Source organism: Mytilus californianus, unplaced genomic scaffold, assembly GCF_021869535.1.
Source record: "Mytilus californianus isolate M0D057914Y unplaced genomic scaffold, xbMytCali1.0.p SCAF_8, whole genome shotgun sequence".
NCBI lineage: Eukaryota > Metazoa > Mollusca > Bivalvia > Mytilida > Mytilidae > Mytilus > Mytilus californianus.
In genome coordinates this window covers 20,294,598-20,316,580 of record NW_026262734.1, presented here as the reverse complement: position 1 = coordinate 20,316,580, position 21,983 = coordinate 20,294,598, and the positions used below count along the sequence as shown (strand labels likewise).

The 21,983-nt window shown below is 32.2% G+C and overlaps 1 protein-coding gene across 2 annotated transcripts in view; it reads left to right on the top strand.

Annotated features, from left to right (window-relative positions):
- Nucleotides 1–21,983, top strand: part of LOC127710861 (lithostathine-1-alpha-like) — a 420,068-nt gene that overhangs the window by 379,851 nt on the left and 18,234 nt on the right. For both annotated transcript variants that reach the window (XM_052216821.1, XM_052216820.1), the window contains exons 5-6: nucleotides 8,240–8,325; nucleotides 17,476–17,568. In XM_052216821.1, the coding sequence (XP_052072781.1) occupies nucleotides 8,240–8,325; nucleotides 17,476–17,568 (179 nt within the window). The remainder of the gene's footprint in view (nucleotides 1–8,239; nucleotides 8,326–17,475; nucleotides 17,569–21,983) is intronic.

Here is a 21,983-nt window from a genome sequence, read left to right as displayed (position 1 = left end):
ATGTTATAATTATAAAAAAGGGCAGCCAGAATCATTCTTAACCCTTTCACTGCCACACCAATTCAATACTTTGCCAAGGCAGGTTTGGGTATTCAAAAAACAACTGTACCGCTTATGACGTCCACAATGAGAGAACGTCACGGAGAGGGGCACAGATGGAGGTATGCATGCAACAACTATCTCGGGTTTTTTAACGTTTTGATCCGAAGTGCAGCAGAAGAAATGCAAGTCCTACGTATTTGAGGGGTTCCGTAGTAATTTTAAGCGATACATTTTTGGAATTGTTTTAAATTTAACCTAATAAAAGTATATCAGTTAAAACTGAATATTGAAAATCGAACATTTAGGCCTACATTGATCGAGTATGTCTTATTGAAATCCAAACTATTTTTAAATGAATAAGTTTTATTTACATGTATATACTGAACATTTGTAGAAGTTGATTTTGAACATGCATGTGATATCATAAAAAACATTTTTTTTTATAAGTATATTGGGGATTCCGGAAATGACATGAACAGTTTCTATTGTGTTGTAATTGGTTTTGAACTAGATTTCAGTGTGCGAATACTGTTAGATCTGTACTTTGTGTTTTTGTAGGTTGTTTTTGTTCCGATCTGACGAGTTGAGCTCTTTTCAAGTAATACGGGAGTCGGATTTATAAAAGTTTTTCCAAACTTGTTTCCGAATCCCGTATTTGATTTTTATGTAAAATTGTATAACTAGATTGTTATAATTTTCCAATAATAGATACTGTTCAAACAATGTGTTTTTTTATAATTTGTTCTTATTGTGTGCCGTTACACCACTGTCCTATGTTGGGGGAGGGGCATCACTAACATGTTTTATATTCATTCTATATGTGTCTGTCACAATCAGTCAAGAGCCTGTAATTGAGTGATTGCATGGCGTTTGTTGATGTTTATAATATTTGTTTTCGTTTTTTGTTTTGTACATAAATCAGGCCGCAAATTTCTCGTTTGAATTGTTTGCATTTGTCATTTCAGGGCCTTTTTAGCTTGCTTTGCTGTATGGGTTTTGCTCATAGTTGAATGCCATGCGGTGATTTATAGTTGCTTACTTCTACGCCATTTGGTTTCTGGTGGAGAGTTGTCTCATTAGCAATCATACCACATCTTCTAATTTTTATATCATGTGTACACTCAGAATGAACGATTATTTCATGCAAATCTACGATCTCTTAAAAGTTCGATAGAGTTTCAACAGTTGGTCATCGGATTCATAGTATGAACTTTTTGCAAGTTATATTGACCCGGCAGAAAGTAAAATAAATTATTTCGAATACACGATATGTACCACATTTAGTTAAACCATGGAATAATAGTTCTATTGAACATAGATAATACATGCATGTATCACCATGATTAAACAGGACTTTCAGGATTTCTCTCCTCCCGTCAATAAATAACTCGCCAAATATTTAAAGAGCCATTAAAAAAATTCTTTGAATGATAAATACGGGTATTAATGTGTTTGGAGGGTGTTCATTTTGAAAATATAAGATTTAAGGTAGATCGGATTTCTTCTACCAGCTCTGATTTGTAAAATACTAGAAAACAATCGATCTACATCTTTAATGAAATATGCATTTTAAGTGAGGAATGAAATTCATTTGTAAGACTTTTCATTTGAATGAAGATAATTATATGTTTTATTGTATTATTCCGATAGTTTTAAAAACAATTGCAAAACCTGCAGCTTGAAAAAAATCTCCGTGACTTCATTTTCATCATAGTTTTGAAAACAACATGAGTCTTCATTTAAAGCGTGAACAAATTCTAACTTTTTTTCTTTTAACTTAAAACCTCCCCTACTTTACTTGTCAAGTTGAATAATCATATGTGTTTTAAAAGACTGTATAGTTGTCCTGCTTGCTTCTTTTACATTTTTTCTTGAGACGTCCATTATTTTACGATGCTGTCTACAGTTATGACGTCATATTTTAGCATTACGTCAAAGTCAAATGACGGCAGCAAAGGCAAGTTTGACCCGGGGCCTGCAATAAACCGAAATCTTCCTGCATTAAATCCCGTGTCGAGCCTCAATGCATTGTCTCTTTCCATCTGTGACGTGACGTGCATTGTTACAGAACAGACGAAATTGGCAACCGTTGCCAAGCCTAAATAAAGCCCGTTGGCATTTGAAAGGAGTGCATAAAGCCTAAATATAGGCTCTGCGGCATAGTAAGGGTTAACATAGCATATGATACAACGTCAAAAACTTTATTAAAACAATTAAGGTGGTTAACTTTTCAAAAAGGAATCATATATCACAAAGGAGTATTAATGTATAAGTGTGTAAATAGTATTGCACCTGCTATCTTTGTCAATTATTTAACAATAACCAAAATGTCAATGCAAGATATTCTTTGCGTTCATCGGACAATAATTGTCTTTTAATACCACGTCCGAGAACAAATTTTATGAAAAAGACATTTCAATATTCCTGTACTGTTCTTTGGAACAGTATTCCTGTAGAAATAAAAAAAGATAGAACAGATCAAACAAAGGTATCATAATTTCTTGTTTCTAGAACAAAAAAAGTTAATTATCAGATTCATAAACAACATGTAAAACCAACCAATGATTATCACAGAAATTTATCTATATTCTAAAAATCCATATATTTGTCTTGTACATCATTAAGAAAATATGTTCATGAAACAAATCTGTATGTTTTTCACCATTTGTTTTGCATAAAAAGCTGTATGTATGTATACGTATAATATTATTATATTTTGAGTTATTCAGAGAGCATCAGGGGAGATTAGTATTGTACTAACTGATTTTACCCTCTTAAAATAAAGTATTTATTATATTATTATTATTATTATTATTATTATTATTATTATTATTATTATTATTATTTTTATTATTATTATTATTATTATTATTATTATTATATGTTTTGAAATGACGTTAATGCGCCAAATACATTAATGGAAGTTCGCGGAATTTTATTTAATTTTGATTTTGTACATTTTTTCCGAGCTCTAATGCATTAATTCTTTTTGTTATGCATCAGAATAAGAATAAAGGTTCTGTAGTTTTGTTTTTCAAATTAATTGCAAGTTTTTTACACAACAAAGTCGGCATAGCGTTTGCACATAGGTTAGGGAGCAACCATTTTACTTCAAAAAGGGGGGGGGGGTAATCGTTTTTTGTCTGAGTCAGAAAAGTTTTTTTGCGAAAAGCGCGAACATTTTTCAAAATTTAACACTATAAGGTATGGGGAAAAGCTGGATTCAGAATATTTTTTTTTGTCATCTGCTTGACCACAATATTTTTTTTTCATCAAATTGGGGATCAGAATATTCTTTTAGGAAAAAACCATACCCCCCACCCCTCCTTTTTTGAAGTTAAATTGTCGTTCCCTTACGATACATGTGGATTTACGTGGGAGGTATATTGTAACAGCCATTACTATATACATCTCTTAGTCTGCGCTGAGTCTGAGTTTAAGTATAGATCTCATTTTATCACGGTGTTGTTTACAAAGCGAAAGAAGTACGTCATATCAGAATTAAAAATAAAATAGTTTAGCAGTGACGTCACACCCTTGCACCCCATGTTTAATTGGAACATGAAGCGAAAAAAGAGTATATCCTTTGTTTTTTCTATTTAATAGAATAAGTGACTAAGCCGTGTAGACTCAGAGGAGTATGGTTTACAATATTGGCCTTCTTTTACTTTAGGGGACTTTACAAATTGTAAAAAAAAAATGAGGGGACTCATGAAAAATAAGTTTTTTTCTAGTATAATTGCTGTATAAATAGGTTTTAAGGGACTAGTATGTATATAATACAGTTTGTAGTATTTTTTCTTTAAATATGTCTATAGGTTGTGGGTCCCTTAAAGTAAAAGAAGGCAATATAGCACTTCTTTACTTTAGGGGACCCATATATATCTTATACAGTTTTATAGTATTTGTTTTCTTTTTAAATCTGTCTATAATAGGTTGTTGGTCCCCTAAAGTAAAAAGGAGGCATTATAGCACTACTTTACTTTAGGGTACCCTTATATATATCATACAGTTTAATAGTAATTGGGTCTTTTTAAATCTGTCTATAGGTTATGGGTCCCCTAAAGTAAAATAAAATGCTCCGCTGGGTGCAGCTTGATACGACCGCAGAGGTCGAACCCTGAACAGTTGGGGCAAGTATGGACACAACATTCAAGCTTGATACAGCACTGAATTTGGATTGTGATTAAATATTTGACACAGCATAAGAAAAAAAAAGGAAAAAAGGAAAAAAAATCCCTCCCCCAAATTTTTTTGAACCCCCTTATGATTCATCACTCCCAAACTCAATCCCAGCGTTCCCTTTGTGGTATGGTACCTTGCAGTACAATTTCAGAGAGATCCATACACTTGAACACAAGTTATTGTCTGGAAACTAGAAAAAAATGCTTGTTTTAAGGCCCCTTTTTGGCCCCAAATTCCTAAACGTTTAGGGCAATTACCCCCAAACTCAAACCCAGCTTTCCCTTTGTAATATGGAACCTTGTAGTACAATTTTATAAAGATCAATACACTTACACACAAGTTATTGTTCTGAAACTAGAAAAATGCAAGTTTTTTGCCCCTTTTCGGCCCCTAATTCCTAAAATTTTGAGGCAATTACCCCCAAAATCAATCACAGCCTTCCCTTTGGCTTTGTGGTATGGTACTTTGTAGTACAATTTCAGAGAGATCCATACACTTGAACACAAGTTATTGTCTGGAAACTAGAAAAATGCTTATTTTTGGCCCCTTTTTTGGCCCCTTATTCCTAAACGTTTTGGGCAATTACCCCCAAACTCAATTCCAGCTTTCCCTTTGTGTTATGGAACCTTGTAGTACAATTTCAGAAAGATCCATACACTTACACACAAGTTATTGTCATGAAACTAGAATCAAAGCACTGTAAGCGCTGTAGGCAGTTAACCAAAAACCAAGGCAAACGTAATTATGAAAACTGTGGCAATGTTGCTTCAATTTTTTTTTAAGATTTGAAAGAACAAACATTAAACATTCGTATATTGTACATTTATGTTCATTAAATGAATTGATTATTAAGGCAAATTGATTAATATTTCATCAAGGTTTTCAAAAGCAACTCATATATCAATGTAAATGACCCCCATTTTCACCCCCAAGTGCATGATGTTACTCCATACCAAGTTTGGAATAAAATGACAGGTGATTATAAAACAGTTGGTCAAACATTCTCGGGCTTTACACTGCTTTAAAAATTTATATGTTTTCTTTAAAATGAGCCATAAATGAAAATTATTATAGGCCCAGAAATAATTTAATAAACAATTAAAGTAAATTCAATAATCTAGACTCATTTTTTGGATCAAAATTTTTTTATAATAAACAAGAAATAATTGTTACAAGATGCCGTTACGAAGTCTCCCAAACAAAGCCCCATAATTCGTCATTCCCATGGTCTCCTGACAATGGGCAAAGTCCAGTTCATATTGGTTTGGTCTAGTAAAGTGATATGCATATGTGACACCAAGGAGATTGACCCTGTATGTCATTCAAATCTTTTTGAAATGATGAACAGGAATAAATATGGTTTAGGTGTGGGTATCTCGACCGTTTACAAGTTCTCAAACAAGAGGGGGTGGGGTGACCCCAGGGACTCCCCCTATATTTCATTTGATTGGTTATATTGTCCCATACATGAATACATATGGTTAAGGGGTGGGGATCTCGACCATTTCCAAGTTCTCAAACAGGAGGGGTTGGGGTGACCCCAGGGACTCCCCCTATATTTCATTTGATTTGTTATATTGTCCCATACATGAATACATATGGTTTAGGTGTGGGGATCTCGACCGTTTCCAAGTTCTCAAACAGGAGGGGGTGGGGTGACCCCAGGGACTCACTCTATATTTCATTTTTGATTTGTTTTATTGTCCCATACATGAATATATATGGTTTAGGGGTGGGGATCTTGACCATTTCCAAGTACTCAAACAGGAGGGGGTGGGACGACACTGGGGACTCCCCCAAATTATTTTCATTTGATTTCTTTTATTGTCCCATTCAAGTATATATATTGTTTAGGGGTGGGGATCGCGACGGTTTACAAGATAAAAGTACATTTTCAAATTGAAGGGGGTAAGGATGACCCCCAGGGACTCGCCCTATATTTTGGTTGATTTTGTGTATTGTCCTGTTCCTATTACTGAAGACTGCATGTGTCTATCACCTACTGTTTTCGAGAAATAGTCATTTGAAAATTTAAAAGAATAAAATCCCATAGGGTTCTATAGTAAACCCCTCCATTCTTCAGGCCCCTCCAAATACCCCTAAATAGACCCCAATGCACAAACAAAAGATAAATGGCTCCGCTAGACATGTTAGTCTAATATTTTATGAAACCCTAAGTAAATCTGACAAACGGTCAAAGTTGTCTTCTTAGACGGTTTGAGTGGATTCGGTCCGACTTGTCTCGGGGACGAGTTGTCTACATTTCTTAAAAGTATAAAACATCCCATCAACGTCGATTTCCGCATCTGTTTTCATGACCTCGTTTCATTCATAAAATAACAACAGCCTTATTTGGCAAGATAAGTTAGAAATTACCACCCACTGATATAACTTTATTTCCTCTATCATAGAGATTTGTTGTACATGAACAATATTCCTTAGCATTTTGCCATTTGGGAAATATAAACGACTTGTAATTACCGATTTTCGGCGATGAAATATTTCATACAATTGTTCTTTGACATCGTAGCCAAAAGCACAGGGGATAATAAACTACGTACGGATTTCTATTGAGCACTACTTCCTATGTGCAACTTCAAATTTTTGGGTAGTTCGACGATCATTTAAGGTTTTTCTGGTCATATTTTTTGTATTCCAGAAATAAAAGTATTAAAAAAATGTCCAATTAGTTATAAATAACATAATAGCCAGCTAGATAATAACATTGGCAGGTATTTCAGCATTTATTGGGTAGAACACAAATCTAGGGCGCTCGCATAAGGGAGCTTAACTGCCTAAAAATGCTTGTTTTTTGCCCCTTTTTTGGCCCCTAATTCCTAAAATTTTGAGGCAATTACCCCCAAAATCAATCCCAGCATTCCCTTTGTGATATGGAACCTTGTGGTACAATGTCAGAGAGATCCATACACTAACACACAAGTTATGTCTGGAAGTTACAAAAATGCTTATTTTTGGCCCCTAATTCCTTAACTGTTGGTACCATAACCCCTAAAATCAATCCCAACCTTCCTTTTGTGGTATTGAACCTTATGGTAAAATTTCATTGAGATCCATTCACTTAAACTAAAGTTAGAGTGCGAAAACAGATGTGTCTTCGGACGACGACGACGCCAATGTCGTATAAAAAGGCATTATAACACTTCTTTACTTTAAGGTACCCATATATTTATCATACAGTTTTATAGTAATTGGTTCTTTTAAATATGTCTATAGGTTATAATAAGTTACCTAACAATTTATTAAACGTATGTTCATAATTGTTTTTAATAAAAAAAAGATGAAAAATATCTTTTTAAGGACACAGTCCCCTAAAGTAAAATATAGGAATGTGGAGTCCCCTACAGTAAATGTAAAAGAAGGCCACAATATCAAGTCTGTAAAGGAGTAGGTCCAGTAAGACTCCTTTTTGGTCCCAAAATATAGCTGTTTTACAAAATTGTTAAAATGTAACTTTTTAGCTATTTATTGGAAAGTAGAATACTTCTGCTACATAGATATGGGCAGTTTTTGACAATATAATGCACATATATCGAGTACTAGCATCATTTAGTCATGCTAAATTACTGAAATCTTCACAATTTTAGCATTTGAGTTAAATTTTAGACGGTTTCCATCTTAAATGGAAGTGGCCGCATTTGTGTTCATTCTTAATATTTAAATGTAAGTTGTATTTGATGATAATACATAACATATATAAAGGTTGAAAGTGAACACGGATGCGGCCACTTTCATTTTTGACAAAAACCATCTGAAAATGTACATATTATGGCATATTTGATAGATTTTTCATATTTAAGCTTGAATTTGAGCGACTGAAATGACTAAATCAGTTCAAATCTTTCACATAAAGTAGTTGAATCGACTAAAGTAGACACTTAAGTGTTTAAAAAGTGTTCAAAATCTTTCATCAGATAAACCTGAAATTTGAGGCCAAAATCGGCCCTTACCGGACCTACTCCTTTCCAATTTTGTTTTATTTTTTTTATTTCAGAATGCAAAGAAGGCTGGAGGTTTAGTTTCAATTACTGTTACTACATCTCTGATTATGCTGATGTAAAAACCCAAAGTGAAGCTAGTGTAAGTATGTTTGTGCTTTTTAAGTGTGAATGAAAGAATTGTGAAAAGTTTTATTTTCAGTTCAATTTGATCCGATACATTAAAATTCTTATCAAAAACAAAATCAGATTCAGAAGATGTTCTCTCAAGAAAGTCATTTACCCATCTGATAGTGTCACTACTTCCTACTAAGAAAGTCATTACCCATCTGACAGTGTCACTACTTCCTACTAAGAAAGTCATTTACCCATCTGACAGTGTCACTACTTCCTACTAAGAAAGTCATTACCCATCTGACAGTGTCACTACTTCGTACTAAGAAAGTCATTTACCCATCTGACAGTGTCACTACTTCCTACTAAGAAAGTCATTACCCATCTGACAGTGTCACTACTTCCTACTAAGAAAGTCATTATCTATCTGACAGTGTCACTACTTCCTACTAAGAAAGTCATTTACCTATCTGACAGTGTCACTACTTCCTACTAAGAAAGTCATTTACCTATCTGACCCCCCCCCCCCCCAATTTTATGTCTGTTTATCGTCTCTTCGAATGATCTTTACGAAACTCACAGTACTATATCGTTATGTAGGCTTTTTTTGTTTCAGACATCATTTTTGTCATATATTCTTATATCTAGTAAAGTGTAAATTCTTTTATTACATTGGTTGCAATGAATTGCCGTGATTTCCTTTCCTAATACAATAAAAACCGATAGTTTCACTCCTGACGTCATACAACAGTGAACGTTAACTCATCAGCTACGCGCATTCCAGTCTGTGCCAAACTGTTTTAGGGTTTGTCTGACCGAAAAAGAAATTTTATCTTTTCTACTATATTTTCAACTAAAAAATCTAAAAAGTTCTGTCTGATCGAATGATTTTTTGTCTGACATTTTTTTGGTCAGACAGAGTTTGGGATACACTGGCATTCGTGAATTAATGTGTTGTGCGCTCACTCCTTTTAAAATATATATATATATACTTCCCTATATTTGAATTCTTCGATTCTGTTCAAAACTGTATGCTTTTAGTACATTTTTTGACAACTTTTGCGTATTTACTTATGAACATTTACAAAGATAGATATGTCACACAACTAAACCAGAATTCTGTCAGACATAAAAGATATAATTATATATATTGTTTTTGAGGTGTCTTTCTAATGCAACATTGAGAAAAGCGCATAAAATATATCTTCATCCTTGCAAAGGACTTTTAATGCTATGAAATTATTACATTGAATTTCACTGAAATCTTATACGTCATTGCTAACAGGAGTAAATTAAATCCACTGAGAAATTATTCTATTACATGCCATACGAACTTGTAAACAGAACATTGTCACAAAGAAAGGAAAGGAAAAATAGTTTCGAGTAATTATTGATACAGTTATAACCAGACTAATTATTGATACAGTTATAACCAGACTAATTATTGATACAGTTATAACCAGACTATTTTCTGGCTATCAAATGAAGATTCAAGTCGGTATAAAGTTTAACAATTTAATAAAGGCGTGCCTTTAATAAACGACCGAACAAGAATATAAACGATGTTACAATATGGAGTCCGGTATTTACAGTTAGAATACCTTTCCAAAACTGAACAATAATTATTTTCAAAAAGTATATAAAACATAATAATAAAGAAATACATGTAACTATCATAGATTAAGCAATTATTGTCCATTGTTAAGATAATCTGCTAAAAACTATCTTTGACACGTAGATACGAAGTCTATTATCGGATTAATAGAATTTAAAGATTAATATTTACAAAGACAAATAAAAGAACACTATAACACGTAATTTTTAATTAAGAAGATAAACAACGTCAGTACCTAGAATCTATACTGCAAGACCATCATGTATTATTTGTGAAGTTGATACGGAATATTTATCAACAAAGTCTTGGTATCTTCAGATGAACTTTTTAAGAAAAAGCACGAGAGGTTCTTTGACATAACCCTGGTGTGGTATGAGTGCCAATGAGACAACTCTCCATCCAAGTCACAATGTATAAAAAGTTAACATGCCAATGAGACAACTCTCCATCCAAGTCACAATGTATAAAAAGTTAACAATTATAGGTCAAAGTACGGCCTTCAACACGGAGCCTTGGCTCACATCGAACAGCAAGCTATAAAGGGCCCCAAAATTACTAGTGTAAAACAATTCAAACAGGAAAACCAACAGTCTAATCTATATAAAAAACGAGAAATACCTATGAACCACATCAACAAACGACAACCACTGAACAACAGGCTCCTGACTTAGGACAGGTGTATACAAATGTAGCGGGTTTAAACGTTTTAAGGTAGATGGGGTGTCTAAATTATGATCCATAGAATTTTTTAATAATGTGCCAAAATGTAGTTTATATCATGCTTTTTTTTTTAGAAAATAAAAAGAGTGGGTCACGGGGCTTATTTTCAAGCTACAGGTTATGCAAAATTGATAGATTTTGTATAGATTATGCATGGAAAACCCAATTTTCTGTCATAAAACGAAAACTACACCATAGAATTTTGAGATAAAATATGAGAAGATAGCTCTAACAGTATGCTTTCAGATAAGAAAAAGAAAAAATGGGGTCACGGGACCCGTTTTCTTGCTACATAATAAAATAGGTAAATTCCTAACACATTATATTGTAAAACAAACTTTATCTGATTATCTGCCCTTACATTTGAGTTGCCTCCCCTTATGTGGCAAAGTTGGAAAAAATAGAATCAAACAAAAGTATTCTGTTTTTTTGTAAAATACAACCATAAATATGATAAATGTCATATTAGAACGTTTTATAAAATTTTGTTTGCTTTTTCGTGTCAAATTGACCATGCTGTCAATTTTGTAAATTTGGGATTTTTCTCTTTTTTATAGAACAATAAGCATATTATTTCAACTTCTTTGTTATAAATGATTGAAAAATACATATCTAAGAATTTTGAAAAGAAAAAAAATTGATATGGGATGTACATATCTTTGGTAAAATCATTTCTTTGTACCTTCACCTATTGTCTTAACATTTTGGCTGATGACACTTACCAGATTGGTTATAAAAATTTGAAAATTTTATTACTCAAAAACTACTTATTGTAGGTACACAATTTTTTCACAGAGTTATAATTAGTTTGATTAAAATATTTTTTATATTCATTGATATTTTCCACTTGTATCACATGTTTTGGAAATAATTCCGGAACGAGATTTCAACGAAACTGAAACCTCAGAAGAATACATCCTTAACAAAACATATTTTTTCTTACAAAAATTGGCTTTTCATATTTAAAAAAAAGATAATTTCCCAATATTTTAAAAGTCGATATAATCTAGCACTGTGATGTAAATCTTAATTTAACTTTGTTTTCATATTTTTTCTCTATTTTCCATAATAATGTATTAATGATTAAAATGTTGCGATCTTGAATACAAATTTACATTTTATATTCTGAGAGCTTTTAAGAATTTATAATAGCTTGAGTCATTAAGATTATATAAAAGTATCAAACGCTGCTTATTATTAAAGATGTAGTATATTTAAATTTCTTAGTCAGCTTGCATTAATTGTCCAAAGCTTAAGTGACAAATTGAGAATACTTGTAGCTCACAATTCAACAAGCCAGTTTCCACTGTTGAATGAATGAATACTTTATTGCAGAAAGCATTAACTATGCTATAGCAACGAAAACATATTAACAACATGACAAATGATAAACAGCAGAGAGTAATGCACAAAATACATAGTAAAAAAACAAGCAACATTAAGTAACAATATGTGATCTGATTGTCCATGCAGATTTTATGTAATTACACAATTTCTTTTATAAGTGAAACAGACATCAATTTTAAATACATACTGTAATTTAGTTGTGTTTGGCTTAACAATAATTTTTTGGCAAAACACCCTAAAGTTCACGTCGTGATGTACCTAATTTGTATTCTCCCTTTTTCGTGGAAAAAGAGAACAGACATACGACTGACTCGATCTTCCATCTGCTTAAGACATCATGCTAAAAATATTGACTTCGGCTCTTATGATATACGGGGCCTCGGTGGCCGAGTGGTCTAAGTAGTTACTACTTTAATCACTAGCCAGTCAACACTGAGGTTGTGAGTTCGAACCCCGCTCGTGCGGGTGCACTCGACTCCAATCTTAATTGACTAGGATTGTCAGTTTTCCTATCGAAGGTCGGTGGTTTTCTCCGGGCACTCCGGCTTCCTCCACCAATAAAAACTGGCCGCCACGAAATAGCCCAAAAGCGGTGCTTAAAAGTGGCGTTAAAACACCAAAAAATCAAATCAAATCTTATGATATACAGACAGAACGACAATGTAGACGATATATGGTTCATCGCACAAGAAGACGACAGCTTTCAATGACTATATACGTACATAAAACTTCGATATAAATTCAAATGGATAATTTGTAATTATTTGAAAAGATCTACATGAAACCAGAGACATATGTACACATATGTGTATATATGTCTCTGATGAAACATATAAAACTTTAAATTAAAACATCTTTATATTCGCTTAAACAAATACAGACGATTCACTACCAAAAAGCGACAAAAATTTGCATAACAAATCCAACATCTCATAAAGGTTAAGAGCCTTATTTTGGCACCAACTATCAAGTCTATTATTTCAAGAGAAGTGAAATAGAACATTTTTCGCCAAACATTTTTAATGAAACGTTTAACAGTTTTTTTTATAATAAAAATCAAATTATTGCAAGATTTTTTTCGTCGCATGCTACATGTTTTTATTTTACAGCACTGAAAACGGTTTATTCCTTGAATGCCAACATCCTTTGATCTACCGACAGTTTACCTGTAAAATTATGTTGGCGTTCGAGGAATAGGTGTAAGTAGTTATCACAACAAAAGTGCATGCTTATCAAAACAATCATTCTAATTAAACAGATAGGTAAATTACAGGTAGCTAAATCTAGTTATTGTTTGTCAAATTTTAAGGTCTAATGAATAGCCGAATACCGAATACTTTATTTCTCATAAAACTACAATTACATAGTTATAGAGAACATACATAAATATAACTATAAGGTACAATTATTACATGCATGTGCGAACAATACAATGAAATTAACTTGGAGGACTGACTTTCACATTTATAACTTTGATAAATTTACATAGTTTTTCTAATATTACAATATTTGATGAATTAAACAGTTGATCAAATTTATAGATATTAGGGTTTGACAAACAGTATTTGGGTAAAAAATTCTTTCTGTCCAACTTAAATGTTCCACAATTCATAATGTAATGGTACTCGTCACCAATGTCGTTTGAGTCACAGAGACGGCAGATTCTCTCTTCTCTCGGTAAACCCTGCCACCTTCCGGACTCAATCGGCAAGTGGTGACTTCCACATCTATATTTGCAAAATGTATGAATAAATTTGTAAGGCAAAGAAGAAAAATGTTTTTCAAATTGAAAATTATTTTTAAAAATACGATAACATATAGTTTTAGGCGAGTCTGCAACAAAAGCAAATCAATATTGTTGGAACTGGTCTTTGAGTTTTTGCTCAATACATTTTGTCACCCATTTATCAACAAACTGTGCATTCCATATATTGGACATACCACAATTATCAAAAATATTTTTGATATATGATATCCACTTAGTTTCTATTCCGTTATCATTATAATATAAAAATACAAGTTTGTATTAAATAACACAAATTTTACTTTTTTTTCCATTAAGAAGTCTACTCCAGAAATTAACCATTCGTTATTTTACAGACACAGTAATTGGGTATCTGCCAAGCTCTGCATACACAATGAAATTTGGAGTAGACTGTTTTAAATGTAAAATCATTTTACAAAATTGTAAATGTACACGTTCAAGTATATCTATATTTTCAAATCCCCTATAACAGTATTGGTAAAACCATTTTGTCAAATAAATCAACTTGACATTCTATTGACAAATTGTTTTGTCTACCTTTTTTAAAACACTATACATAGCTTTTGTGGCTTGCTCTTTTAAATATTTTTTATTTGATAAAAAGGATCCACTTCTAGAAAATAAAATATCTAAATATTTGTATTCTTTTACAATTTCAATATCGTTGCAATTTACTGTGAACTTGAGATTTGCTGGCATTCTGCCACTCGAAAAGATCAAAACTTTAGTTTTATTTGTATTTATTTTCATTTTCCATTCTTCACAATATTCGTAAAAGGTATTTAACATGTATTGTAAAACAGTGCTATTTTCTGCTAATAAAACAGTATCATCTGCATATAAAAGTAGAAATAATTTCAAAAATACTGACAGCTCATTTTCGATATCTTGTGATATAGATTTTAAGCCAGTTATATTTTTCTGTTCAAAAAAAGTTTGAAGATCATTTAAAAATATAGAAAACAAAGCAGGTGAAAGGTTTTCCCCTTGCCGTACCCCCATCTCACAAGGTAGCTAAATCTAGTTCATGTTTGTCAAATTTTAAGGTCTAATGAATAGCAACAATCCGTCTGAACTAAACAAGCTGTGCAAGTTTATAAGAATTATTATTAAATGCCTAGAATCTCCTGGGTAACCACTTTATGTCTCTACTTTACATTTGTATTTAAAATTTATACTATGTATGTTAATTTATTTGTATATGTCTCTATACCTTTGTACTTTGGTTTACGAGAAAAAAGATAAAGAAAAAAAAAGATAGTTGTTGAAAATCATTTTTTGCTGTTACTGCTTGAACAAATATGGAATCTCTTAATATGAAACTTTGAAAAGTGTTGCATCACAAAGTCAACATGTGCATATTGTTAGGAATTCCATTTAGCACATATTCTACATTCGACTCTTTGGGCTTTGATGTTTCTTTTCAATATTTCTATATTTGTGTGTGCTGTAATATCCTCCCATATTACTTGATGGAATGTCTTGAAACTTTGTATCTCGTGTGTTCAGGATATTTTTCTTGGATATAATATTACACCCTTTTTTATTGTAAGTTCATATTAACTAATAAATAAATTAAAATGATATGGAATTAAATATGTCTCCAATATCCCTTTCCAGTTTGAAATAATTGTATTTAACCAATATTTCTTTAATATTTCTAATATGTCTTATGTTAATAAACATTTCCATTCTCAAAATATCTTTTTTTTTTTTAAAAGTAATAAAAATGTTTGAGTTTTCTTTATTTCTTTAAAATTCATTATAATTTTAACCCCAAAATCTACTATTTTTTCTTATCAAAAAGTGATAAAATTGCAAAAACAAAATGCAATTTTATCAAGTTCACTAATTATTTTTAACAGTTTAATGTTTATAAAAACATTTAAATAGTTATTAAAACACCTATTGTTATTATATAAACATCTATTGAAATATTTTTGTTGGCGTTCAAGGAATAGGTAACATATAAAATGTTGGCATTCGAGGATGACACCCTGAAAACCAGTGGAAATTGCCCTGGTGCTTAAATACTAAGGCGGAAATTCTAACAATGTCTAATTGTGACATCATAAAATGAACGCTCTGCATACATTAAAAAAAAAAATTCTATCTTTTCATTGTTTTGAATATGATGTGTTTAAATATGATATTGAATAACTATTAAATTCTTATTTGAAATTTTAGCTGAAATAGAGGCCATATTTGGTCCTTTATCAAAACACCTCTTAACGTTTCTATTAAGACTAAAAAAACAATTAAAGACCGGATGTGCCATGGCGGTCGAGTATAGTAAAACTTTCAGGTCAGGCCGGGTACATTGAAATAACAGACAATTAACGACAAATAATCCAATGATGTGTAGTCTTGTAAGTTGTTGTTAAAGAAAATATACAAATAAATTGACTAATCTATGATTTATCAAAATTCCATTCCAGGCGAATATTTACATTATATACAGTTTACAAAATGTATGATTCAAAGATTCATCGGCACATCCCTTTCCCACGTTATCACAAACTGATTTCATTACATTCCGTATAAAAAATAAGCAACAGTGTCCAATACTGTGCACACAAAAAAAAACACGCATAGTGTCCAATACTATGCGGACAAAACCACGCAACAGTGTCCAATACTGTGCGGACAAAAAACACGCATCAGTGTCTAATACTGAGCGGACAAAAACCACGCAACAGTGTCCAATACTGTGCGGACAAAATATCAAAACTAAATACAAATGAATAGTAATGTAGCACAACTTTCTATGAATCTATAAAGGTCCTCCCAAGATCTGCCAAAATCTGCCGAGATAACAAAATCCTTTTTAACGTTTCATATTGTATAGTTCTTTTCTCGCCTTCAATTCTCATCAACACTAAAACAGGAGGCCCTTATATACCCATCATCTCCAAATATTCTCCAACTGACCTAAATAATCTCCAAATATTCTCCAACTGACCTAAATATTCTCCAAATATTCTCCAACTCTTTGTAGATACAAAAACAAAACACATAAATCATATAAAAGTATTTACTACGTGACCTAGAGAACATGCTATGTTAATCTCTTATAGCAGGATAGCTATTTGACTTAATGACTTTAACAGACGATAAACAAAACTTTAATATGACAAAATTAATTACGGTGGACGATAAAATAACACTCTAACAGAGGCATACAAATTAAAATATTGTGTTAATTTTCTTTTGAGGTTTGGTTTTGTTGTGCCAATTAATATAATATAAATATCAATGTACATATGATTTCTTTGATAAATAAATAACTTAATTAAGCTCCGTATGGTTTTCCCATTTTTTAGTACAATAACTTTCATAATATAAATGTATATATATAGCTTGTATACCTACTTTAAAAGAAAATGTTTCGTTCAAAAAATAATAGAACACTGAGTTTAATGTGGTGCCCATTTTGCTTAACTAGTATAAATAATCGTGTAGGGGCCAGCTGAAGCCCGACTCCGGGTGCGGGATTTTGTCACTGCGTTAAAGACCCATTGGTGGCCTTGGGTTGTTTTCTGTTCTTTGGTCGGGTGTCTCTCCGACACATTCCCCGTTTCCATTCTCAATTCCATTGCATAGTTTATAATTTCTGCAAAGTCGCAATAGGAGTTGACCATTTTCAAAATAATATCTCCAGTTAAAATAGTTCAAATTATTGTCGAATTAAAACATACATGTATTTATATTGTAATTTCTTTCCATTGTAGGCAGCATGCAAAGAAAAAGGCGCAGATTTGTTTTGGCAAAATTTTCATTTTGAAAGTTTTTGGCTGAAGACAGAAATCAACGAAAAAGTTGTAGTACGTATAACAAGACAAGACGTTCTAGAATACCATCTGTTTCACGATTAAAAAAATAGTTGAAACATGTGAACTTACTTTCAGGATGATTTTGATTAACTTTTTCTAGCAAGCAACACCAACAAAAATGACAATTTTGATCTCCGGTGTTGTTCCAATTACTAATGACGTTGAAGTTTTAGCTGTGACGTCACGCACGTACATCCAATGTTGAAAAAAATATTAGAGTTTTGTATAAAAGTTATTGCTTAATTTCCCCCAACATTATTTTTATATGCCCGTTTACAGGACGTATTATGGTATACCGTTGTCCACCCGTCCGTCGTCAACATGTCGGACAGTAACTCAAAAACGCTTTAGCCAATTTGCATGAAACTTTGGTGAATGGTTAATATCTATTGACGTGAGCTCCTTTTCGATTTTTATAAATTTTAGATTTAACGATTCCGAGTTATGGGGTTTATTCATTAAAAAAAGGGGGATTTTCCAGTTTGGACAATAACTCAAAAGTGCTTTGAGCAGTTTTCATGAAACTTTGGTGACTGGGGCCTGTTTATCGAAGCTGTCCTAGGATTTGTTCTAAGCCCTCTTAGAAATAAATTAGGATAATGCTAGGACCAACTTACGACATGTCTCAGCATGCACATCGAAGCTATCTTAGGACTATCTTACAATGTAGCTAGGATGTCCTTACCGCTGTCCTAAGTGTTAGCGTAAAGAAAAATAGGAATTTAAAAATGTTAAATGTTTAAGAATGCACTGAATTTCACCAGTAGTAAATAATTGCAAGATTAAAAATTAGAAATATTATTAGTATTATCATAAAGATTAGAAATAATATTTATCTGAAAATGGTACATTCAAATTTTATGAAACAAAAACAAAATCACAAAAAATGTAACAACGTTTTATATAATAATTGATCAAATTTTTGAGTGAGTTTAATTCGAAGCACCACGGTTTTATTCTGGCAAATCTCGTGCATCTTTCATAAAAATACGGAATACATAAATTGTTTCAATACGGATCACATGCGTTTGGGTCCTTTTTCTGAACTTTTTTAAAAAGTAAATAAACTTTAATATTTCAAATTATGTCCATTTATTTCATGTGTTTTATATATATATACGAGGCTTCTCTATTCTTATTTTCCACGTGCAGAGGGTCATATAGATACTATTGTTTTTGTAATATCTTTTGGATAAGAGCATGAACACATTAAATAAGTGAAAATAGAAAAATATTTAGAAAAAAGGGGGATCCATATATAGGTGGCGGTCGTATTGTTTACAATTAACCATCATAAAATATATTCTAAAGTTAGGACCATCTTAAGACAACTTCTTAGGTGTCCTAAAGTTAGGACGATTCCTATGAAGTAACGACATGTTTGATAAACGAACTTAGGACAAAGATACGTACAAAGATTATCTTAGGACACTCATGTCTTCGTCATAAGAGCGCTCCGATAAACAGGCCCCTGCTTTATATCTCTTAAAAAAAACTCCCTTTAGTTTTTTTTTATAAATTTCTGATATGACATTGAGGAGTTATTGAACATTATTCTTTGAAACAGCGACGGGCGTATCATGCAGTTGGACGGCAAACGATTTAATGGCTTCTAAGGTCAAGACATTGGTCACGTGACAAAAGGTCAGAGCTTACGTTTTTTTGGTAAACGTTCATGCCTCGTGGTTTTTTGACTCGTATCGTCTTATTTGTACTCGTACATTAATAAAAGTCAAAGTGTTCAATTCTAGAGTAAATAAGCTTCATTATTCCTTATAATTATTATTAAAAAGTGTTGTCAAAGTATTCTTAATTCACGAGTGAAGTGAAACTTTTTTTCAGAAAATTTGCGTAGGTCCACGGAAAATTCCTAATTATTCCTTAAATAGGTATGGTAACGTAAAAATATGAAGCAAAACCATTTTTTACATGAAATTTTTATGATAATCGATCATAAATTCACTGGACACGAATTTGTGTCAGGCTGAGCATATTCGTGGCGAAGTGGAGATCAAAGGGAGATAACTCCGTACACGTAGGAAATTGCATGTTCACAACAGTAAGGGAGCTACCATTTGATTTTTATAGGGGCTAGGATGAAAAATTTTGTCCTGAATTTTTTTTTTGCTGTAATCTCTGTCCTGAATTTTTATTTTTCACTCTATACGGTCCTGCCTATTTTTTTTAGTTTAACCTGACTTTATTTTACCTAAATTGTCCTGACATTTTTTTTTTGCAAGTATCTCATCCTGCCTTTTTTGTTACTCAAAACTCCTGTCTTGCCTATTTTTTTCAAATTTCATCCTAGCCCCCCCCCCCCCCCCCCCCCCCCCCGCTCCCATAAAAATCAAATGGTAGCTCCCTACATTCGAGTAAAGTTAATGATTGTAGTTATATTTCGACACTTTCTTGAATAACTATTCAATATTTCATGTTCCTCTACTATTGTAACATTAAAATAGTCATGGAATGGTTGAATATGGCATTTTTCGAGTACTTACAGGTTTTTGAAAACTTGCAAAGGAGAAAATTATACACAACTAACTTTTCTCTGAAACTTGGACTCTTGTATATTCTCAAACACCCTTTTGGTAAAGGGAATGATACAAGTCTTTGTTTTATTTTCTTTGTATCAATATTCTTAGAAAAGATATGAAAATAAACTCAAGTGTTTGTACATGTTGGATGTTAATAGAACAGTTTTTAAGGCACTGGCTACGGTTACATTGAAATGTAACAATAATAAAAAAGTTATTGTTACATTGGAGACTAACTGCCGGAATGCAGGGTTGGATAAGGAACCGATTGATTACGAATGTAACAATAATATTCGTTTCTACGGTTACATTGTGTTATTGTTCAATTTCAAGATTGTGTGCACTTAGCCTAAGTTTTGCCAAAGGTGCCCTATCTTTCAACATATTCAAATGATCAACATAGTGTGCACGTTTATTTGAAAAACAATAATGTCGAAAAAATGATAATTTTGATGATTCCGTAATATATGAATTCTGTTCCTGTAAAATTTGGTCATGAATTCGTTGTTTTATCTGAGCAAGCATAGGTTTAATAGGTACATGAAAAGATGTAAAATACAAGAAGCCCAGATTTTGGATACATTTCTTCATATTACTTGTCCATAGGTTGTTTTCTCTTGTTTTAATAAAAATGTCATGAGCTAAGATCTTGTCAGATGGGATTAAATGATCTAAGAATTCCATGGAAGACAACATAATTTTAGCTTTTAAGGGGAGTCTACCAAGCTCATTGCGACATGCATTGTTGGAAGTTTTACAGTGAACCCCAAGAATTTCTTTCATAAATTTTATATGAAACTTTTCATATGATTCATTCTCAGTATTTTTTAGAATTGGTTCAATACCCCAAACTTCACTTCCATATAATAAAATTGGAAGTACCATTGTTTCAAAAAGTTTTTCTAAAAGTCTACATGAATTGTTCAGACTAAGAGATTTCTTTATTTTGAATAGAGCTTTTCTAGCCTTTTCTATCAATAAATTGGAGGCAAGGTTAAAATTTACCATTGCATTTTAAAGTTATCCCAAGATAACAATACTTATCAACTGTCTCAACATAAGATTTGTTGATAGTAAAAAAGTTTTGAAATGATTTACCGTTAGAATTAGATATTAGGACTTTTGATTTTGTAGAATTTACTTCCAGTTTCCAATCTGTGCAGAACTGAGCTAGAGTGTCAAGAGTACATTGTAGTCCTTCTGGACTACTTGACAATAGTACCAAGTCATCGGCATATAACAAACAATGAATCTTATCATCACCAACTAGCACAGGGTCCGTGCTATTGTTTTTTAAATTTACAATATTATTAATAAAAAAGGGCTTAGAACATCGCCTTGATTGACACCTCTTTCCGATATAAAAGATGTACTTAAACCATCACTAAATTTTATTCTATTCTTTGTTTTGGTATACATTGAAAAAACTATGTTAAAAATTTTCTTTGGAATACCATGTGTTAATAGTATATGAAATAATCCAATTCTCCATACCGTATCAAAGGCTTTTTTTAAATCAATAAATGCAGCATAAATAGTTATCAAAGGTACCAGGATTATAATTTAATACGCCAGACGCGCGTTTCGTCTTCCTAAGACTCATCAGTGACGCTCAGATCTAAATAGTTATAAAGCCAAACCAGTACAAAATTGAAGAGCATTGAGGACCCAAAATTCCAAAAAGTTGTGTCAAATACGGCTAAGGTAATCTATTCCTGGGATAAGAAAATCCTTAGATTTACGAAAAATTTAAAGTTTTGTCAACAGGAAATTTACTAAAATGACCATATAATTGATATTCATGTCAACACCGAAGTGCTGACTACTGGGCTGGTGATACCCTCGGGGACGAAACGTCCACCAGCAGTG